Consider the following 19,948-nt stretch of genomic DNA (forward strand, 5'->3'; position numbering starts at 1 on the left):
GCAGAGGCAACCATGCAAGGTGCCGACCTGCTCATCGTGAGCAATTAGGGGTTAAGTGTCTTGCTCAAGAACACTTCCGACAAGCTGCCCGGGAGGAGCGGGAATCAAACCGGGAACTTCCGGATTACCAGACGACTGCTCTACCTCCCGAGCCACTGTCGCCCCCACGAGTTCTGGAGTAACAGATGAGGAGGAGCTTAATTTACCACGTTTAAACTTTAAGTCTTTGTACCAAAGTATCACAGCTGACATTACGGGTATCATCACCCTGGCAGCTCGTGTTGGAATTGTGTCTCAGTACGGAGGAATAAATACCCACAACAAAGTTATAATGGATCTCGCTTTGGATTTCTGGCAGCTCAGCTAAAATAATCCAGGGGTTTTAAGTGTGGTCATATACTGAAGTGGGGGTTTAAAGTAGAGATGTCCCGATACTATCGGCCGATATTGGCATTCAAATGTAATATCGGACTGTTTAATATTTTTTTTTCTTTTTATATTTACCCAGGCAAGCAAGTAAGAAGCAAAAGCCTTTGGAGATGCACAGATAATGTTTGTTGAATGCATCCAGTGAAATTAACACATCAATGCATACTTTTGTCAAAAGTATACACATACATAATGTTGTGTTAAATCCACAACAAGAGATATGCAATGTTAGTTACCTGAAATGATTTAGTTTTTGGGGGGGGGGGGGGGGGGGGGCCCTGCATATATCGGTATCAGTTGATATCTGTATCAGAAATTAAGAGTTGGACAATATCGGTAATCTGTAAAAGAGCCAATAACGAACATCCTTAGTTTAAAGCATTTCTATTTCAAAGTGGAGGAACCCAACATGTGGCCCCCCGTCCCCAAGGTCACGACACGAGACGCCAGGTCAAAGTTGAAAGTCATCTTTTATTGCAGAATAAAAGATCACACATACCATGTTCTGAGTCTGATTGATGAGATTGGTCCAACATGGGAGTACAGGGAGCTATAGTTACAAAACGACAAACTAAAAACCAACTACCGTGTGACCCTCCAATCAGTCAGTATTGTCATCGTTAAAACTTCTTTTTGTAGCATGATCCCACGTTAATATACAGTGCACTTGGTTCAATATAACTAGCTAGAATGGGTTTATACAGTACATCCGACGACACTCGCTGGCCGTGAGCCGTTCTGGTTCTGGCCGGTTCCACAGATGCATTCAAGAGAAACTGATTTTTTATTTTTTTTTAACTGTATCCTCTTTGCCAGGCACCTGTCACGCATCCGCCTTAACCCTTTCACTACCACACTACAGAAGGTTAACCTTTCAATACCATTAACCGTCTGTAGTGTGGTAGTGAAAGGGTTAACCTTCTGTATTGTCGCAGTGGAAGGGTTAAACCCTTTGTCGTGTGACAGTGAAAGGGTTAAAACCTTCTGTATCGTCCCAGTGAAAGGGTTAACCATTTTGGTAGTGTGGTAGTGAAAGGGTTAAAGAACACCGATGTCATGGCGAGTACTAGTACCGACTGGTTTACCCCGAGGACCACAAACACAGTGCGACACGTGCCTGGCACAGCCATCGAGGTACCCCTGCAGTCCTTAACCCTTTCACTACAGAAGGTTAACCCTTCACTATCACACTACAGACAGTTGGTAGTGAAAGGGTTAACCCTTTGTCAAGTGGTAGTGAAAGGGTTAACCATTTGTTAGTGAAAAGGTTAAAGGATAACCCCTCCCCCCCAGTGACTGGTGTCCATCTACCATTAGCAGTGGCTCCATGTGTCTGATGCTTGTGAGGTGATAATAACCAGAGAAAATAAGCTACCTTTTAATAAGTTCTAGTCCTCGACTGAAGTGTGTTCAGCGCCACGTCGGCCTCTCGTCTGTGAAACCAGCGGGCTGCGTCACCAGCTCGTACTCTATAGTCGTACTGTTGTCCATCTACTGTTATCTGCCTAGCAGCATGTCTAAGCATGCAGTTTCTTGCGCACACATAGCGGGGGGGGCGTTTGGCAAAGCCGTGTTGTCCGGTCTCCTCCACTAACGTGCAAATAATACTATCATTTTTATGTATGGTTCAGTAACGGACCTCCCGTTAGCCACCGCTACGGCCCAGATGCTCACGTCCTCTCCCCGGTGACCTAATCAATACCCTCCTGGTCCATAATCTATGGCACATCTTAAGTGCATTTCTTTCCCCCACTTCTGTCAGAAAAATAATTAAAATAATAAATCAAGGTATATTTTCATTTTTCTTTTTTGTATATTTTCATTTGGAGTTTCCAGCGACTACTGGTAACTCGAGAGGTGACGGGGAAAGAATAACATAAACCAGAGTTTATGAGGCATGTGAACCAAACTGTTGTCTTTCTGGGGAGACCAATCAAAGTAACAAAACTGTCCATAAAACAATTATGATACAATGCTGCTAAGACAAGAACTGTACAATAAATACATGTTTCATGACGAGAGATATCGTTTACATTATTTTTAGGACTTGAAATAGTGACCCTTTCTTTAGAAACACTTAAGTTACCAAAAGGACTTTTTAGAACGGAACAGAAGACAACGGCACACGTACGAATATAAAAAAAAAAATTATAATAATGACCCGACATGACGTGAAAAGACGAGTAACACAGAAGCATTTCTGTCATTGACCTTCGAATGTAGTCACATACTGCACCCATACGTTTGTTTCAAGTTTTCACACGAGAACGAGCCAACAACAAGAAGATGTGCGTGAGCGGACTGTGGGCATTATGTGTGTGTTTGAGTTTTTTTTCTTTTCTCCCTTTTCTTTTTTTCCTTCTCAATATTTATTTTAGAACTAATATCTACCTCAGCTGGAGTATCGTAGTCAGTTTTTTTTTTTACCATCGGATACATTTCTGCCTGATGTCGCTTATCCAAACACATATACATGAACTCAACAATCGAATCCCTCTTAAGTTGTATGCATTGTCAATTGTCATCCTTTGCTACTAAACTGAAGGCATTGCACATTAAGAGAACGCTCAGAAGCTTAAAGGTCTGTGGTTGGGATCAGCGTTTGGACTGTCCACGGGGCAAAACGCATGTAGTGAATCGTGATATCTTTAAAAACCTTGGGTGGTTTTGATTTACTGTAAAAGTCACTTCTCCACTGATGATATCCCCATATAAGAATGATGTCATCAGCGTAAGGTGTGAGAAAGGCGCCAACAAAGAGGGAATATTGAACACAACGAATCTCTGAGGCACTAAAAGGGAAACATGTAATTTCCCGTTGACTCTCCACTTGTGCTTAGAGGGCTGATTGAGCGTTTAGGAAACGTAAGCAACCAGGGACAGTGCCAGAATGAGGTCCCTACATAACAGCCGTATAGTGAAGTGGTTTTTATCTGTGGTTCAATACTATTCTCTGTTCAGTATCTGTCAAAGATGAAGCACATCACCAAGGCCATGTACGCATATACAACCAAAGAATAGGCCAAAACAAACTAAAACAAAAATACTTTTGATATATAATTTCCAATATGGAGATGTACAATAACAAAAACGTCTATATAAAAAGCAGTTGCTAAATAAGGCATTTTACTTTGAATATTATGTAATGAAGCTAAGGTGAAAGGAAGAAAAAGAGAATGTCGTATTTGGTGATAATTTGGCAAAGCAAAAGGAAAACAAATACAATAAATTATATATAGCCACAAAGCTGTGACAAGGCAACAATAATGTATTTTCAACAAGAAAAGGTGACCTTTAGGGGCAAGACAGAGATAGAAATAACAGCTCCACAACTAATGTCCTGGAAAGGGCTAGGCTGTGTGCAGGTGTGCGCATGCATGCACACATGCATACACACACACACACACACGCGCACACGAAAAGGAAATGAAAAAGACAAATAGTACAGGTAAACATTCACCAAGACACTGTGCAAAAATAATGTTTTCGTATCAGAAAACCAACAAGAATAATGTTGTTTTCATATCAGAAAACAAACAAAAATGTGATGTCAAACATCCTTTTAAGAAAAACAAAAGGACATATAGTTTAAAACCCCAACAAAAACAGACCCTGTTGTGAGATATGGGGAATAATACCAGCGTTTTGCATCCATTGAACGTACAGTACGGTTGAAAAGTCTGTTTTGAGACAAGAAAACACTGGAACTTCAAATTGTAACGTGAGAAATGTCCCCCTCATTATGTCAAGTAATATCAAAAAAGAGAAAAAAAAACTAAAATAGGAAAAAAAAAAAAACCATGGTGCATTTTGTAAACAAACAAAAATAGAACAGCAATATACAGCGATAGGTTTCCACACGCAGAACATCTTAGTATGAGCTGCTAAATCTACAGGAACAGAGACTGAGAGCGGCGACCAGTCACTCAGTTCAACCCGACCCCCTCCACTTCCCCTCACTCTAAAAACACTAACACTTCCCTTTTTAGTGGACAGATAGCTGGGAATGGACAGATTTGTCTTATGCGCACAGAATCCCTCCTTCCGACCCTGTGAGGAGTGGACAGTGACGTCATCAAAGCCAGAAACCTTTGCTTTCACTCACTCCCGACTGCCACCATGTTGCGGCGGCCATTTTGCACCCTTACTAGTAAACATTCATTGTCCCCCCCAACGGACAGCGGTTGAATTAATCTCTGCCGTATTCAACCGGTTACACAAAACGGCCAAAGTGAAAGCAAGTGGGTCCCAAAAACTACAATGTCCTGTCCTGGTTTCTCCTCCTAACACCACCCTAACCCCATCCCCTGCTCAGTACTGACCCCTTGTGGTCCGGCTGACCCGTTCTCAGGTGAAACTCCCAATGGACACATCTCACTTTCTGCCCAAGCTGCAAAGTCAGAAAGCTTCCGTCGACATCATGGTTAGTGTTTGGGTCTGGATCCCATACATCTCAATGGGTAGAGGATGGCAGCAACGCTGCATCCATCTTAGAGTTCATTCCCACTACGCCTACATCCATCGTGGTACTGCATGGAACATCCACCACAAGATTTAAGATGGGGGGGTCACAGGTTTTGTAATCAACTAGTTAAGTATAAAAAGGAATGCTGCTGACTTTGCAGCTGGTCAGCCAGCCAGACCTGATCAACCTGGCCCGTTAACCAGGCTCACCTCAGGATTAAACCCTCACACTGTTTTAACCAGGTTCACCTCAGGATTAAACCCTCACACTGGCTGATCTCACGATTAAACCCTCACACTGGGCTCAGGGAGGAATGTCTCTCAAAGTGACTTTGTGTCTGAAAGTTAAAAATGTTAAAGCTGCAATAATTATTGTCCGACAAGAGTATTTCACATTTTCAAAACCTCTTACGACCACCTGCTATGGAAAAGGTCTCGTTAAGCCATGATGGGGTCCTCCTTGATTAACCCCTGCACCACCAGCCGGCCAGTCTGTCGTTATTCCATCATTTATTTTCTTTGTTGACAAAAACCTGGCCATGGCTTTAGCTCTGCCCATTTCATAAACCTATGCATTTGCATATGCAATATTTTTTTATTAAGCAAATCTCTTAACACTTTGAGTGCCAGGGACGCGACTTGTCGTTAGTTCATGCCACCAGTTGAGTGCCACCAACGACATATAGCGTTTGTTTGTGGAATTTATTAGCGATTTGAATTCATATTTCATCAATCGAGCCTCACACTAGTGTTGCACTCTCTCCGAGCTCAATTGGGAAAATACCGCCCCCTATCGTCTCTCCCTGTGTAACTGCACCCCATTGGTTTAGACTGAGGGGGCGGGGGGGGCGGTCCAGCCTCCTCATGTTACTTTTCCGGCGAGGCATCTTAAGAGACCCAAGTATATCGCCGACCCTCAGAACAGCGTGGATTATGCATTTCCAGTACCCAACGCTGAATCAATAAACGCGATCGATATTTGGAATGGCGATCAGGAATTGGAATAATCTTTTTGGATAACATCTGATCTGAGGTAAGCAATTTATTTTACCAGTCTTGGGGTAATCGGATCTATTTTGACCTATATATCAACGTGTGCCCTATGTGTGTGTCTGTGTGTGCACGCTGATCAGGAAATGAGAATATATTTTTCAGATCGCTTCTCTAGCGTGCATAAGTACACATATATACTATCGATAATCTACCGTTTATTTGAAAACGATTCATAAATCCGAAGGCCGAAAAATTACAACGTTTTTTGTGTATGCCAGAATATTCCAGTAAATGCCGTTTATCACAGAATCTTTATATTTTCCTGAAAAACGAGGGCTTTTCAAAATGCTATAAAACGGAAATGAACCGATTAAAAAACAATCCGTCTCGACAATGTTGACTGCAAACAAGTCATTGATAAACGACGGGCAGATTAGACACATAGCCATAATTTAAGACAGAGCTTATGCGTTTAGAGCGCGATCATTGAAGTGGGTGGTGGCATCCAACGATAAATAGTGCACGCCACGCTGGCAATCAAAGTGTTAATAATTACATCAATATTGTGCCATCAGAACAGTATTATGTTTGTAGGTGTAAGTATTCGCCTACTTTGTTTAATAATCAGGAAATGCCCAAGAGAAAGTTGTATGTATTGTAGTAATCCATGCACGAAAACTTAATTTATTTATTATTATTATATTTTAATTATTATTTATTTTTCTCAGCAAATCTCTTACAAGATTGTTCCATCAAGGCAGCGTTATGTTTGTACCGGATGTATTCTCAACAATCACTTTGGCGAAACAAGGTGAGGCTTTAGTTTTTGGAGAAAGAGAACGAGTGCCGTGTAAACTAAGGCTCCCTGCTGCCCCCCAGTGGTCAGAGAATAATTATTGCAACTTTAAAAACGCAAACATCATCTAAATAACCTAAAAGGATTCATCTTAAAAACAGAAACATCTAAATAATTTGAAGGATTCATCTTAAAAAAAAACACAAACATGATCTAAATAATTTGAAGAATTAATCTCAGGATTGTTCTGCTTTTTTCCCATTAAAAGCAGATCAGAAAGTGTGGTTTTAATGAGCTGTAATCAACATCACATGTTGGTGAAGTCTAGATTCCTCGAGCGCGGAGGAGACTTTCTAAAAGCCGTCTCACGCTCAGGATTATCATTTTGTGGACGAACTGGTGTCACAATAAGACAGACGTCGACTAACACCCCAAATCTCAGACAAAAGTTTGAACATATTAAAAAAAAATAAAAAAAAACAACCGTTGGACCGGGCGTGTCTTGGCATCTTCCGAGCGCTCCGAGGTTCATGTGTTTCTTCTGCGTGTTCATCGTGCGTTAGTGTGAAACGGCTTTAGTTTAGTTATTTATCTTTACGTTTAGTTGTTATCCATCTTTGCGGAGACGATAATTCTAACGAGAAAATGAGCACCTGACATAATTATGCTTTTAAAAGAGAACATTCATTAACATTAAGGGGCTACACAATTTACAATCCCTTGCATTGTTCCTCGGATACATTTTGGTCACATATTAGTCAATTCAAAATAGTCAGAGACCTGACTTAGTGGGTGAAATAAATAACGGTGGTTATCAGGGATGATCACACCACAACCCTGTTAATACCACTTGATTACGACGTTCAATATTCTAAAACATTTGTCTTTCTAAGGGGCTGAACTTTTCCAAGTGTATTTAAGCTTCTGTGGTTATTCTTCACAGACCGAAGACAGTGATGCAGTCTCTCAGGACTACGCTGCACAATGAAACACCCACAGACACCGGGCGATGGTCCAGAGACCAGAGACCTAGCGATGGTCCAGAGACCAGACACCTGGCGATGGTCCAGAGACCAGACACCTGGCGATGGTCCAGAGACCAGACACCTGGCGATGGTCCAGAGACCAGACACCTGGCGATGGTCCAGAGACCAGACAGACACCTGGCGATGGTCCAGAGACCAGACAGACACCTGGCGATGGTCCAGAGACCAGACAGACACCTGGCGATGGTCCAGAGACCAGACAGACACCTGGCGATGGTCCAGAGACCAGACAGACACCTGGCGATGGTCCAGAGACCAGACAGACACCTGGCGATGGTCCAGAGACCAGACACCTGGCGATGGTCCAGAGACCAGACACCTGGAGATGGTCCAGAGACCAGACACCTGGAGATGGTCCAGAGACCAGACACCTGGAGATGGTCCAGAGACCAGACACCTGGCGATGGTCCAGAGATCAGACACCTGGCGATGGTCCAGAGACCAGACACCTGGCGATGGTCCAGAGACCAGACAGACACCTGGCGATGGTCCAGAGACCAGACAGACACCTGGCGATGGTCCAGAGATCAGACACCTGGCGATGGTCCAGAGATCAGACACCTGGCGATGGTCCAGAGACCAGACACCTGGCGATGGTCCAGAGACCAGACAGACACCTGGCGATGGTCCAGAGACCAGACAGACACCTGGTGATGGTCCAGAGACCAGACAACATGATACACTCTCCAGGTCCTAAACCAGGGAAAGGACTAAACTCAGAGAGCTGTTAGAAACACCAGATTTATCTCCTTATCTAACCAGACCATAGCTGAGGATCCAAACACTGTCCGTGATAATGACATCAACAACAACAACAACAACAACGTCGTCAGCGACCCATGACCTGGTACAGCTTGCTTGCAGTAAGTGTGTGAGTGTGTGTGAGTGTGTGTGTGTGTGTGTGTGAGTGTGTGTGTTGTTTGTGTGTCCCAACCAGGAGTGTCCTCAGTCTCGACGCAGAATGAAGGGGATACATAGAAGATATTTCTTTTACACCTGTTCTGTTATCCAGGAGGGGGAGGGGCTTATAAACATGACCAATGGGATATAATCACCATCATTATAGTTAATCATCATCATCATCATAATAAAAGTCTTTACATGGACATGGACTGACAGACACGGCACACACTTTACACTGTCGCTCAGTCAGGAGGGAGAGGGGGATGAGAGAGGAGGTGTAGTTCTCCTCCACCACCTCTACCCTTCCTCTCGGTCCCGTTTCTCCTCCTCAGTCTCCCGCTTGTCCTCCTCTAGTGCGCCTCCTCTCTCCTCCCGCTCCGTGTTCGATCCCCCGGGCCGGGTCATGGAGTCTGGCTCCTCTACGGACCCTGGGCCCAGGGCCGAGCCTGGGGCTGGAGTCGGAGTGGTGTCTGCAGCAGCGGGGGCCGAGGTGGACGGGCTGGCGGAGGAGGAGGAGGGGGCGGGGGGGGCCCGGGGCGGACTGCACGCCGCGGCGTCTCTCTCCTCCCCCACCGCATCCCTCTCCTCCTCCCCTTCCTCCCTCGCCCTCTTCCTCCGCCTCTTGGGGCTCCCCGGGGAGGAGGCGGCGTCTGCGGCGCCGGGGGGCATGGCGGGCAGGGCCATGATGCCCCCGTGGGGCAGGAACATGTGGGGGTAGAGCAGCCCGTGGGACATGCCCGGGATCAGGAAGGGGTTAAACGCAAGGTGGCTCCCCCCGCTGGCTCCGAGATGGCCGCCGGCGGAGATGGTGAGGGCGGCGGACTCCGCCCCGCCCGGCCGCTTGCCCGCCCCCCCCTCCCTCCTCCTCTCCCCCCCCTCGCCGTGGCCCTCCCTCTCGGCGGGAGCCGCCGCGCTCCGGGAAGAGGCGGAGCTGTCCGAGGTCATCGACACGCCCCCGATGGCCGCCATGGACGTGGTGGAGACCATGGCGGAGGAGGAGGAGGAGAGCGAGGCGGTGGAGCAGGGGTGAGCGGCGTGCGACATCATCGCGCCCACGCTGAACATGGCGTGCTGCGAGAGGGCGGCGCCGTGCGGGATGCCGTGGAGCATCATGGGTAACATGCTGAGGCCGTTCTTGGCGTCGTCCGGGCCGCCGGGGGCCGACGACAGGGCGAAGCCGTGCGGGAAGCCGGCCGCCATGAGGCCGGAGAGGGGGATGCCGGCGCGCAGGTTCTGCATGTTCTGCATGGCCACCATGGTGTCCATGCTGCCGATCAGCCCGCCGTTCATGAAGAGGGGCGGGCCCAGGCCGGAGGGCGACGCCCCCTCGGAGACGGAGAGGAGGGGCTTGGGCATCTCGCTGCGGGGCCGCCGGCCGCGACGCCGGCTCCCGGGGTCCCTGTTGACCGGCTCCGTCAGGATCCGCGTGAACTTCCCCTCCGGCAGGAAGCCCTGGGGAGGTCAGAGGTCAAGGGTCACCGTGTCACTATACTGTGTGTTATGCTCATCTACTTTGTAATGTGGACCGTGTCGGTTCAGAGCTTGAGTTTAATTACATCTTTATTTCAAACATGGGGAAAATACATGATCTATAAAAACCAACAACAAACCAAAATAGTTCAAACAAATAAACAATATTAACTTTACTATTAATATTAAACACTCCGAAGAGGTATAAACATATTTAATCCAACTCCTTCTCTATTACTCAGTGATTATGAATATATATCATTCTAAGTCTAAATATATACATTATCTACACATAATTGCACTATTCTGCATACATTTAAATATATGTACCCACAATAATAAAATAAGTAAAGAATAATCTACGTAAATACCTGGTGATTGGCAAAGCCCTTCTTCATCCCTGTACCTTGTGAAAGCTGTGCAGTACTTGTAGTATATTTATAGAGTAACAGCATATTCTAGCATATGTCACAACATTAAATTAAATGTAATTATATAGCGTTGTTACCACACACATTATGAAGTATACATTACAGAATATTAAGGCTGAGACGATATGCCATTTGGAAGAATCGATAAATCGGGACAAAATGATCGATAAATAAATAATATATATATTTTTTTATTTTATTGTATTATCATTATTTAAAAAAACAAATGTATGTTTATTTTGCAGCAATTCTTTGCCGTTGCCGCCATCTTTAGTGTTAGAGATTTTCCCCCATTCAAAACGACCACAGTGATCCTTCTCATGTTATAGTCGCTGGTCTCTGGATGTGATGGAGGAGTGCGCTGCATATTCAACGCACGGTGCAGAGTTGCTATTCAACTGAATTTACATGAAATGGGGATGTTATAACTAGAACATGCCACAAGACCGAGGGCTAGATCCACAAAGAATGGATTGCACGGTGCTAAGTGCACCCTTACTTACAATTCATAATGTTGCAGGTGATTGATTGAATGAAAACTTTATTAACAGATTGCAGAATGGGTACAATACAGTACGGCTCAATACACACAATTGTTAAGGGGATGCAGACCAGAGAAAGACGTTTGTCTTGTTTACATCAGGGTCCCCCATTTTTTATTGATAATGAATTGTAAGTAAGGGTGCACTTAGCACCGTGCAATCCATTCTTTGTGGATTTTAGTATAGTATAACGTTTTTTTAATATTTCTTTATGCATACGTGATGGCACTTATCGATTTCACACAGTTATCGATAAATCGATAAGTGGTCTCAGCCTTAGTTACTACACACATTATGAAGTATACATTACAGAATATAATATTATACTTACAGAATGTTTGACCACCTCCGCCCAGTCTGGTGCTACGTAGTACTCAGTGTTGGCGTCCAGCCAGCGGGACAGCTCCTTAATGGCTGGGGCCATAGCGCCACCAAGCTGTAACAAAGGGAAGCACACATGCCCTCACTGAAACCTTTTGCCACAATTCAGATTTTTGTTTGGAGTGATTTAGAGCATGTGATTTGAACCCTTTCACTACCACACTACATAAGGTTAACCCTTTACTATCACACTACATACGGTTTTGGTTAACCCTTTGTCGTGTGGCAGTGAAAGGGTTACCCTTCTTTAGTGTCACAGTGAAAGGGTTAAACAGTAGGAATGGTGAAATATACATGAACAACATTCATATGCTACAGTAAGTTAAAATAAATCTGTTTTTTTTACAAACGACACTCCTACATGGCAGTCGCACGTTTCATAGTCAAACAATGTCTTTCAGCAAATCAGAACATAAACAAAGACATTAGTGGTACAACAGGGGGCGCCACACTCTACTTATCACAACAGAAGTGGATGACCCATTAGTAAAGGATTAAATGTGAGCCCGCTAGCTAACTGTATGACCTATTAATGAAGGACACAAACCAAACCACTGATGAAGGAACAATAGTTACGAAACATGTTTGTTTCTATTTCAGGCTGCCATTAAATACTAATGAACCTCAGAGTGCTGGTCCGGCTTTCCTGCTTTCTTTATATTCAACTATTAATGAATAAAAATAAAAAAACCTAATCTACGAATTCCAATCTGGCTTCAGAACGTCCCACTCCACTGACACATGCCTCCTCTATTTGAACGACCACATCAAACAAGAGGTGGACGCTGGCAAATACTGCGGCATGGTCATGCTGGACCTACAAAAGGCCTTCGACACTGTCAATCACTCCATTCTAATGGACAAGCTAAAAGCAATTGGTTTTGATAGCCTATCAGTGAGCTGGATGCAATCCTACCTGGAGGGGAGAGAACAGATGGTAGAGGTAAACGGTACTCTATCCCCCCCCCTCACAGTGAGCTGTGGTGTTCCACAAGGAAGCATACTAGGACCGCTACTCTTCCTAATTTATGCAAATGACATGTCGTCAGCCTGTGACTGCAACTTGTTCCTGTTTGCGGACGACTCAGCCCTGCTGGTCTCTGACAAGAACAAATTGCAGGTTGAAAAAACCCTCAGCACGGAACTAGGCAAAATCTGCATATGGCTCGCTGATAACAAACTATCATTACACATGGGCAAAACAGAGTCCATTCTCTTCGGTTCAAATAACAAACTCAGCAAGACCGACGGTTTCTCAGTTACAGTGGGTGACAATATTGTCACAAGGAAAGACGAAATTACCTACCTGGGTTCCATCCTAGAGGCAAATCTTTCCTGTGACAAAATGGCATCCAATGTAATAAAAAAAGTCAACCAACGAACTCGATTCTTGTACCGGATCTCCTCTCTGGTAAACAAGAATACCCTGAAGACTCTGGCAGGAGCACTCATTCAAGGGTACTATGACTATGCGTGCACCTCATGGTACCAAAGCACCTCAAAGGCGCTTAAAACAAAATTACAAACATCACAAAACAAACTGGTCAGACTACTACTTGACCTGAACCCCAGAACCCACCTCACCCCTGCCCACTTTGCCAACCTAGGATGGCTTAGAGTAGACGACAGAGTACAGCAACTTGCAATGGGCCTGGTCTACAAGATACACTATACGACCGGGGTGCCCATGTACATGTCAAAATACTTCCCAAAGGTCAGTGAATACCACAACCACTACACCAGAGGAAGCTCAACAAATCATGTTAAACCCAGATTCGGCTCAAACAAGGGACTAAACACGTTCCGCAATTATGCCACAACAATGTGGAACGCCCTACCCAAAGCTGTAAAGGAATGTGAATCCCTGCCCACATTCAAAACCGCCCTTAAAGAGCACCTACGGGAGGCTGCAATTCGAAACTGGCCACCGTAAATGCCCAAAACCCCCACCACCTCCTAATAGACAGTCTCCTCCCCACCGCATGTATATATTCCCTCCCCGCCGTATGTATATTTCCCTCCCACCCACCCACCCCCTCCTAATGTACAGTCCCCTCCCCATCATATGTATATACTCTGTCAGGATCTAGGGGTAACAGTACTGTATATTTGAATACCGCCTATGTCACAAATGTATCAGTACTAAATACCTATATGTCCCTATGCCATAAATGTCATGTATGTTGTGTATGTCATAAATGTCTATATGAATTGAAAATGGGGGACCCTGATGGAAACAAGACAAACGTCTTTCTCAGGTCTGCATCCCCTTAACAATTGTATGTATTGAGCCGTACTGTATTGTACCCATTCTGCAATCTGTTAAATAAAGTTTTCATTCATTCATTCATTAAATGTGAGCCCGCTAGCTAACTGTATGACCTATTAATGAAGGATTAAATGTTAGCCTGCTAATTAACTGTATGACCTATTAATGAAGGATTAAATGTTAGTCTGCTAGCTAAATGTATGACCTATTAATTAAGGATTAAATGTGAGCCCGCTAGATAACTGTATGACCTATTAATGAAGGATTAAATGTGAGCCTGCTAGCTAACTGTATTACCTATTAATGAAGGAGTAAATGTGAGCCTGCTAATTAACTGTATGACCTATTAATGAGGGTTTAAATGTGAGCCTGCTAGCTAACTGTATTACCTATTAATGAGGGTTTAAATGTGAGCCTGCTAGCTAACTGTATTACCTATTAATGAGGGTTTAAATGTGAGCCTGGTAACTGTATGACCTATTAATGAAGGATTAAATGTGAGCCTGCTAATTAACTGTATGACCTATTAATGAGGGATTACATGTGAGCCTGCTAATATGACCTATTTACAGTATAAAGGATGATTGAATTATGTTAGCCTTCCTAAATTACCTACTAACTGTAAGACTTAATAAAGGATGAATGAGGGGACTTATATAGCGAACATTTTGCTCCACTCTCACCACCCAACAGTAAGAGGAGACTGGGGTGAGTTTCAGCGTTTTTCTTTACCATTTTCGATACAAACTGCTCTGATCTATATATCACCCATACTACATAAATTATTTAATGTTGGCCACGGAATTATAAACGACCCCCCCCCCCCCCCCCCCCCCCCTCCGGTCAACATCAGATGATGAGTCATGACGTTTAGGACCTTGTACAATTGAATTTTTTTATCTGACGTCAATCGCTAGCAAACTGCATTTGATGATGTAATATATGCATAAATGGCTATATCTCACGTTCTAGGAATTACTGCAGAAAACGATAAAAACATATTTATACTCTAGACCGTATTTTTGTATGAATGTGTGAATGAAAAAGTAAAACGTTCCTACACCCTGAACAATAGCTAATCGATGTTGAATGGGCCACAGTAATGTCAATTTAGCAATACAATTAAAAAAGTTATAGCCCTGCAAAGTAGGTGAACATCTCCATAGACAAATAGAGCTGGCAGTGATCAAACATTGATGGATATAAGCGTGGCAGAGAAAGGGATAAAGGCGGTTACCCTGCGCCCGGTGCCCCTGTGCACCACGGGGACCCTCTCCTCCCCGGTGAGGGAGTTGATGTCCAGCTTGGTGGGGTCTTTGCAGCGGTGTCTCCTCTGCCGGGGACGCTCCATGAAGCCCTGCAGCAGGCCGGCTCCAGCCTGGAGGGGGGAGGGAGGGGGAGACGTGTTGTTTACACAGGACGTGTGGTTAAGGCGAGACGGCACGCCCAAAATCGCCTTTTTTCGACGATAGAGATTTTAATATTTTGCTTCCTAAACATGTCTTCTATGAAACTAGTGACAATAAAAACGTCAATAACTTTAGTAATTTATTTGACTTCATTTTGCCTGATTGCATCCATAAAGTGCACATATTTAATGGGGAAGTGCCTCATTCGCATATATAAACATACAATTCAGAAAACTTGCAATATACTCAGTTCAATAACATTATTATTATTATGTTATTATGTTATTCAGTTATCAGACATGTGTTTAGGTTGTCTATTACTAATGGTTTGATTGGGTGTTGTGTTTGTAAATAGCTGTTTCAAAAAAAGAATGTATGGCACTTTACAATACAAAACGTTGAGGTTGTTTTCTGAAAAACTAGTTTTTATGCATTTTACTTAGGCCCCGTTTAGACGGAAACGCTAGCAGGTGAATCCGCAAAAATATTTTTTCGGATGTGCCTTTCGTTTATACGGAAACAGCGTTTTTACGGGGTGAAACCGCAAAAAAGTGAGACTACCTTCCAGGGTGGTATTCCTAGAAACGCAAAACCTTTGTGCTCTCGTCTAAACTGTCAAACCGTATAAATCTGTTAAAACGATGACGAAAGGGTTGTCACGGCTCTGGTCGCGCGTACTGCTTACGTCACAGGTAGCAGGTAAGCGCCAGTAGCCGAGACGTAAACAAAGCAAGTATGTCTGACTATATCAACGGAGATCACTTGAAGGCTACATTGACAGAAGTTTAACCCTTTACTATCACACAACCGGCTGTCGTGTGGCAGTGAAAGGGTTAAATACACAAGAATCTGTCCCGCGGCGTGACTGGACCCATCTGTCTGTGAGTGACTCTGCTTTGGTCCAATCACATTCCCCATCCACAGTCTGCGAATCAGAGGCAGAGTAGGGCGGGTGTTCACAGCACGTCATGTGACATATGCGCCAATCGTGTGACAGCGGGGCTCCGTCGTTACAGCGTCGTCTGCACGGAGAATTCCACCCCAAAACGCTCGTCTAAACGCAAAATTAAAAGTGAAACCGCAAGACGACTTTTACGGTTTCTGTTCACAAAACGCTCGTCTAAACGTAGCCTTACACACAAAGTCTTGGAACTCCATTTCCCTAGTACCTACACACACCAAACTTTTCACATTTCTTCCCATCCATATTATGCTTCTTTCTATAGAAAGGTTTGTTGATATATATCATTCATAGCTGGGTTTATAGTACATTTTATACCAAAACTAGGCGGAAAATAGTATTTTTTATGACAGTAGACAGTATTTCCTGGTATGGGCTGATAAGAGGACATAGCCACAAAGTCTTTCTATACAAAGTTTCGTTTTGAATGTATCAACAAAATGAAACCAAGTTTTTGAATCTGGCATTATCCATTTTTGTGATGAGAGTCTTGGCGATACATGCAAATATGTGCATATTTAATGGAGGAAGTGCCTCATTTGCATATATAAACATACAATTCAGAAAACTTGCAATATATTTTTTCTTAGTTTATATGTACATAACAAACTGGGAAAGTCTATTCAAGTATTTTTTTTTCCCCATTAGGGGGTGCTGTCTCGCCTTAAGACGTGTACTGAAGTATTTAGTAGCAGACTTACGCTGGGGAGTTAGGACTTTCACCTCCACATTTTCCCCTATAGCGCCGACATGAGCGGCTGAGCAACGGGTAACCGCGGGAACTAGGGCTGCTCGATCGTGGCAAAAATCCTAATCACAATTATTTAGAATTGATATTGAAAAATCACAATTATGAAAACACGATTCCTCGTTGATTTTGAGAGCATCGTATGACGACGTCTCAAGGGGAGGAGGGGAGCGGAGCGTGCAGCTGTGAAGGCAGCGTGCGCTGCGCTGGGACAGACAGACTCACGTGTGTGAAGGCGGGCAGCTCCATGCTGTATCCGGGGTTCTGTCGGAGCCACTCCATCAGGCCTTTACTGGCCGCCTCTCGGTCCACGGCCACCACCTCCGGCTGGGGCGGCGTCTGGGTGGGGGTGGGGGTGGGGGTGGAGGAGGAGGGGGTCGGGGAGGGGGAGGAGGTGGAGGAGGAGACCGAAGAGTGGCTGATCACCTCCACCCGGGCCTGTGGGACGACACGGACGTACAGACACACGAGATCAGCTACCGACCGTTAGTCAATGTGAGTGAGTCAGTCTACCTGTGTCTCTGGGAGGTGCAGCAGTGAGTGAGTCAGTCTACCTGTGTCTCTGGGAGGTGCAGCAGTGAGTGAGTCAGTCTACCTGTGTCTCTGGGAGGTGCAGCAGTGAGTGAGTCAGTCTACCTGTGTCTCTGGGAGGTGCAGCAGTGAGTGAGTCAGTCTACCTGTGTCTCGGGGAGGTGCAGCAGTGAGTGAGTCAGTCTACCTGTGTCTCTGGGAGGTGCAGCAGTGAGTGAGTCAGTCTACCTGTGTCTCGGGGAGGTGCAGCAGTGAGTGAGTCAGTCTACCTGTGTCTCGGGGAGGTGCAGCAGTGAGTCAGTCTACCTGTGTCTCTGGGAGGTGCAGCTCTGAGTGAGTCAGTCTACCTGTGTCTCTGGGAGGTGCAGCTCTGAGTGAGTCAGTCTACCTGTGTCTCGGGGAGGTGCAGCAGTGAGTCAGTCTACCTGTGTCTCTGGGAGGTGCAGCAGTGAGTCAGTCTACCTGTGTCTCGGGGAGGTGCAGCAGTGAGTCAGTCTACCTGTGTCTCGGGGAGGTGCAGCAGTGAGTCAGTCTACCTGTGTCTCTGGGAGGTGCAGCAGTGAGTCAGTCTACCTGTGCCTCTGGGAGGTGCAGCAGTGAGTGAGTCAGTCTACCTGTGTCTCGGGGAGGTGCAGCAGTGAGTCAGTCTACCTGTGTCTCGGGGAGGTGCAGCAGTGAGTCAGTCTACCTGTGTCTCGGGGAGGTGCAGTCCTCTGCTCTTGGCAAACTCCGAGTACAGCGCCTCCACGTTTCTCCTCCGGCCCCTCCTCCTCCTCAGGGCCGAGTCCTCGCCCCGCAGGCTCCCGTTGACGATCTGGCCCGTCACCGGGTGGATGAGGCCGGCCTGCAGGATGCCGGCCATGTCGATGCCCATGGAGGAGCCCGCCGACAGGGGCGCGGTGATGGGCGGCGGCGGCAGCTTGTGGCTCTGGTGGTGGTGGTGGTGATGCCCGAGTCCCGACGCCACGATGGCGGCGTCTCCGGCGGAGCCACCGCCACCACCACCGCTCTCCGCGGACGGCTTGGTCAGGTCGATGGCCGCTTCCTGCCAGCCGTTGATGAGCATGGCTCCTCCGCGCTGCTGCTGCTGCTGTAACGACGACGTGGCCCCCAGGCCCTGCTCCCCCCCGCCACCGCCGCCACCGTGGCCCCCGTGGCAAGACATCTTACCCGCCAGGAGTTCGGCGGCGGCGGCTTCGTAGTCGAACGGCCGCCGACCTCCTCCGGCCACCGTGAGCTCGGGGAGGAAGGGCGGCGCCACGAGCCTCTCCTGCAAGAGAGGGAGGGAAGTGAAGCGCCAGGCCGCACCCCTGGGTTTGTACTGGGAGGATGGATGGGTGGCGGGAGACAGAGAGAGGAGTGATTAACACAGATGGACGGACGCACGACACAGCGCTGACACCAGGACCAGACGTGGGGCAGCGGGCCCCTGGACAGACGGGCCCCTGGGGAGGCCAGCCATTCATATCCCTCACAGTTAAGACCTTTTTAAGACCACTTTGAATAGAATCTAACACCTATTTCACAGCCATACTGGCAAAAAAATATAACTATGAAGGAAAATGTATTAATAAGTCCCAGAATTACTTTAAAAGATTTAAAAGACTTCGGGTCATTGAGAAGCGCTTTACAAATAAAATGAATTATTATTAAGATTGCAACAAACTACTGTAGCAGAATTTCTCTTTACCACAATTGCTAGCCGGATGTTCTCCGATAAGTTCTCACACCAGGGGCTGTAAAGTTACTGATAATTGGTTACATGTTGATTTATTTCCATTTGCAGCCCGGGCACATTTAAACGTGATATATAGAGAAGTTATCGCAACATAGAAGTAACTTTGTAAACCCAATATATTTTTTAGGACCTATTAAAAAAATCATATTTAAGACCTTTTGAAAAGACATTTTAAGACCTACAATTCTGATTATTAAATGTACTAATTACATGTTTAAGACCCTGCAGGAACCCTGTTATAAACAAGTCTACTACTGGGTCTTACTCTTACTACAGCCGAGGGAAGTAAATGGAATGGCTTTTCCACAAAGTCGAGAGAAACGGTTCCATTCCCCATCGACTTGCACTGGCATTATGATGGCTTACACTAGCATTATGTTTGCACTGGCATTATGATGGCTTACACTAGCATTATGTTTGCACTGGCATTATGATGGCTTACACTAGCATTATGTTTGCACTGGCATTATTATGGCTTACACTGGAATCTAGTGGCAAATTCACAGAAACTAAAGTTCTGGTCAGAAAATTTTTGTTATTTGTCCCAAGAGGCTTATAACTTGTCCTTTAACTATTCAAATCAATTTCAGACCGTTTTGCCCCAAGTCTGGTATCAACATGAAGAATATCAACAGTACATGGTACAAAGACAGGAGGAAGACATTATACAATGATGATGTGACCTTCAAGTGCCCAGTTCTATCCGTCTGGTCTAGTTCCATCTATCTGAGAAGACTTGGTCTGTCTGGTCTAGATCTATCTATCTGAGAAGGCCTGGTCTGTCTGGTCTAGTTCTATCTATCTGAGAAGGCTTGGTCTGTCTGGTCTAGTTCTATC

The 19,948-nt window shown here is 45.5% G+C and overlaps 2 protein-coding genes across 2 annotated transcripts in view; both read right to left on the reverse strand.

The window, feature by feature from the left end:
- The window catches only part of LOC311231231 (histone H3.2), a gene marked incomplete at its 3' end in the record, with an annotated part of 410,556 nt that overhangs the window by 359,383 nt on the left and 31,225 nt on the right, over positions 1-19,948 (reverse strand). The window lies entirely within an intron of this gene.
- The window catches only part of chd6 (chromodomain helicase DNA binding protein 6), a 143,971-nt gene continuing 132,278 nt past the window's right edge, over positions 8,256-19,948 (reverse strand). The window contains exons 41-45 of the mRNA XM_084315935.1: positions 18,062-18,694; positions 17,068-17,280; positions 14,962-15,102; positions 11,406-11,510; positions 8,256-10,083 (exon numbers count right to left, since the gene is read on the reverse strand). Of these exons, the coding sequence (XP_084172061.1) occupies positions 8,929-10,083; positions 11,406-11,510; positions 14,962-15,102; positions 17,068-17,280; positions 18,062-18,694 (2,247 nt within the window). The 3' untranslated portion in view covers positions 8,256-8,928. The remainder of the gene's footprint in view (positions 10,084-11,405; positions 11,511-14,961; positions 15,103-17,067; positions 17,281-18,061; positions 18,695-19,948) is intronic.

Source organism: Notolepis coatsorum (assembly GCF_963971535.1).
Source record: "Notolepis coatsorum genome assembly, chromosome: 6".
NCBI lineage: Eukaryota > Metazoa > Chordata > Actinopteri > Aulopiformes > Paralepididae > Notolepis > Notolepis coatsorum.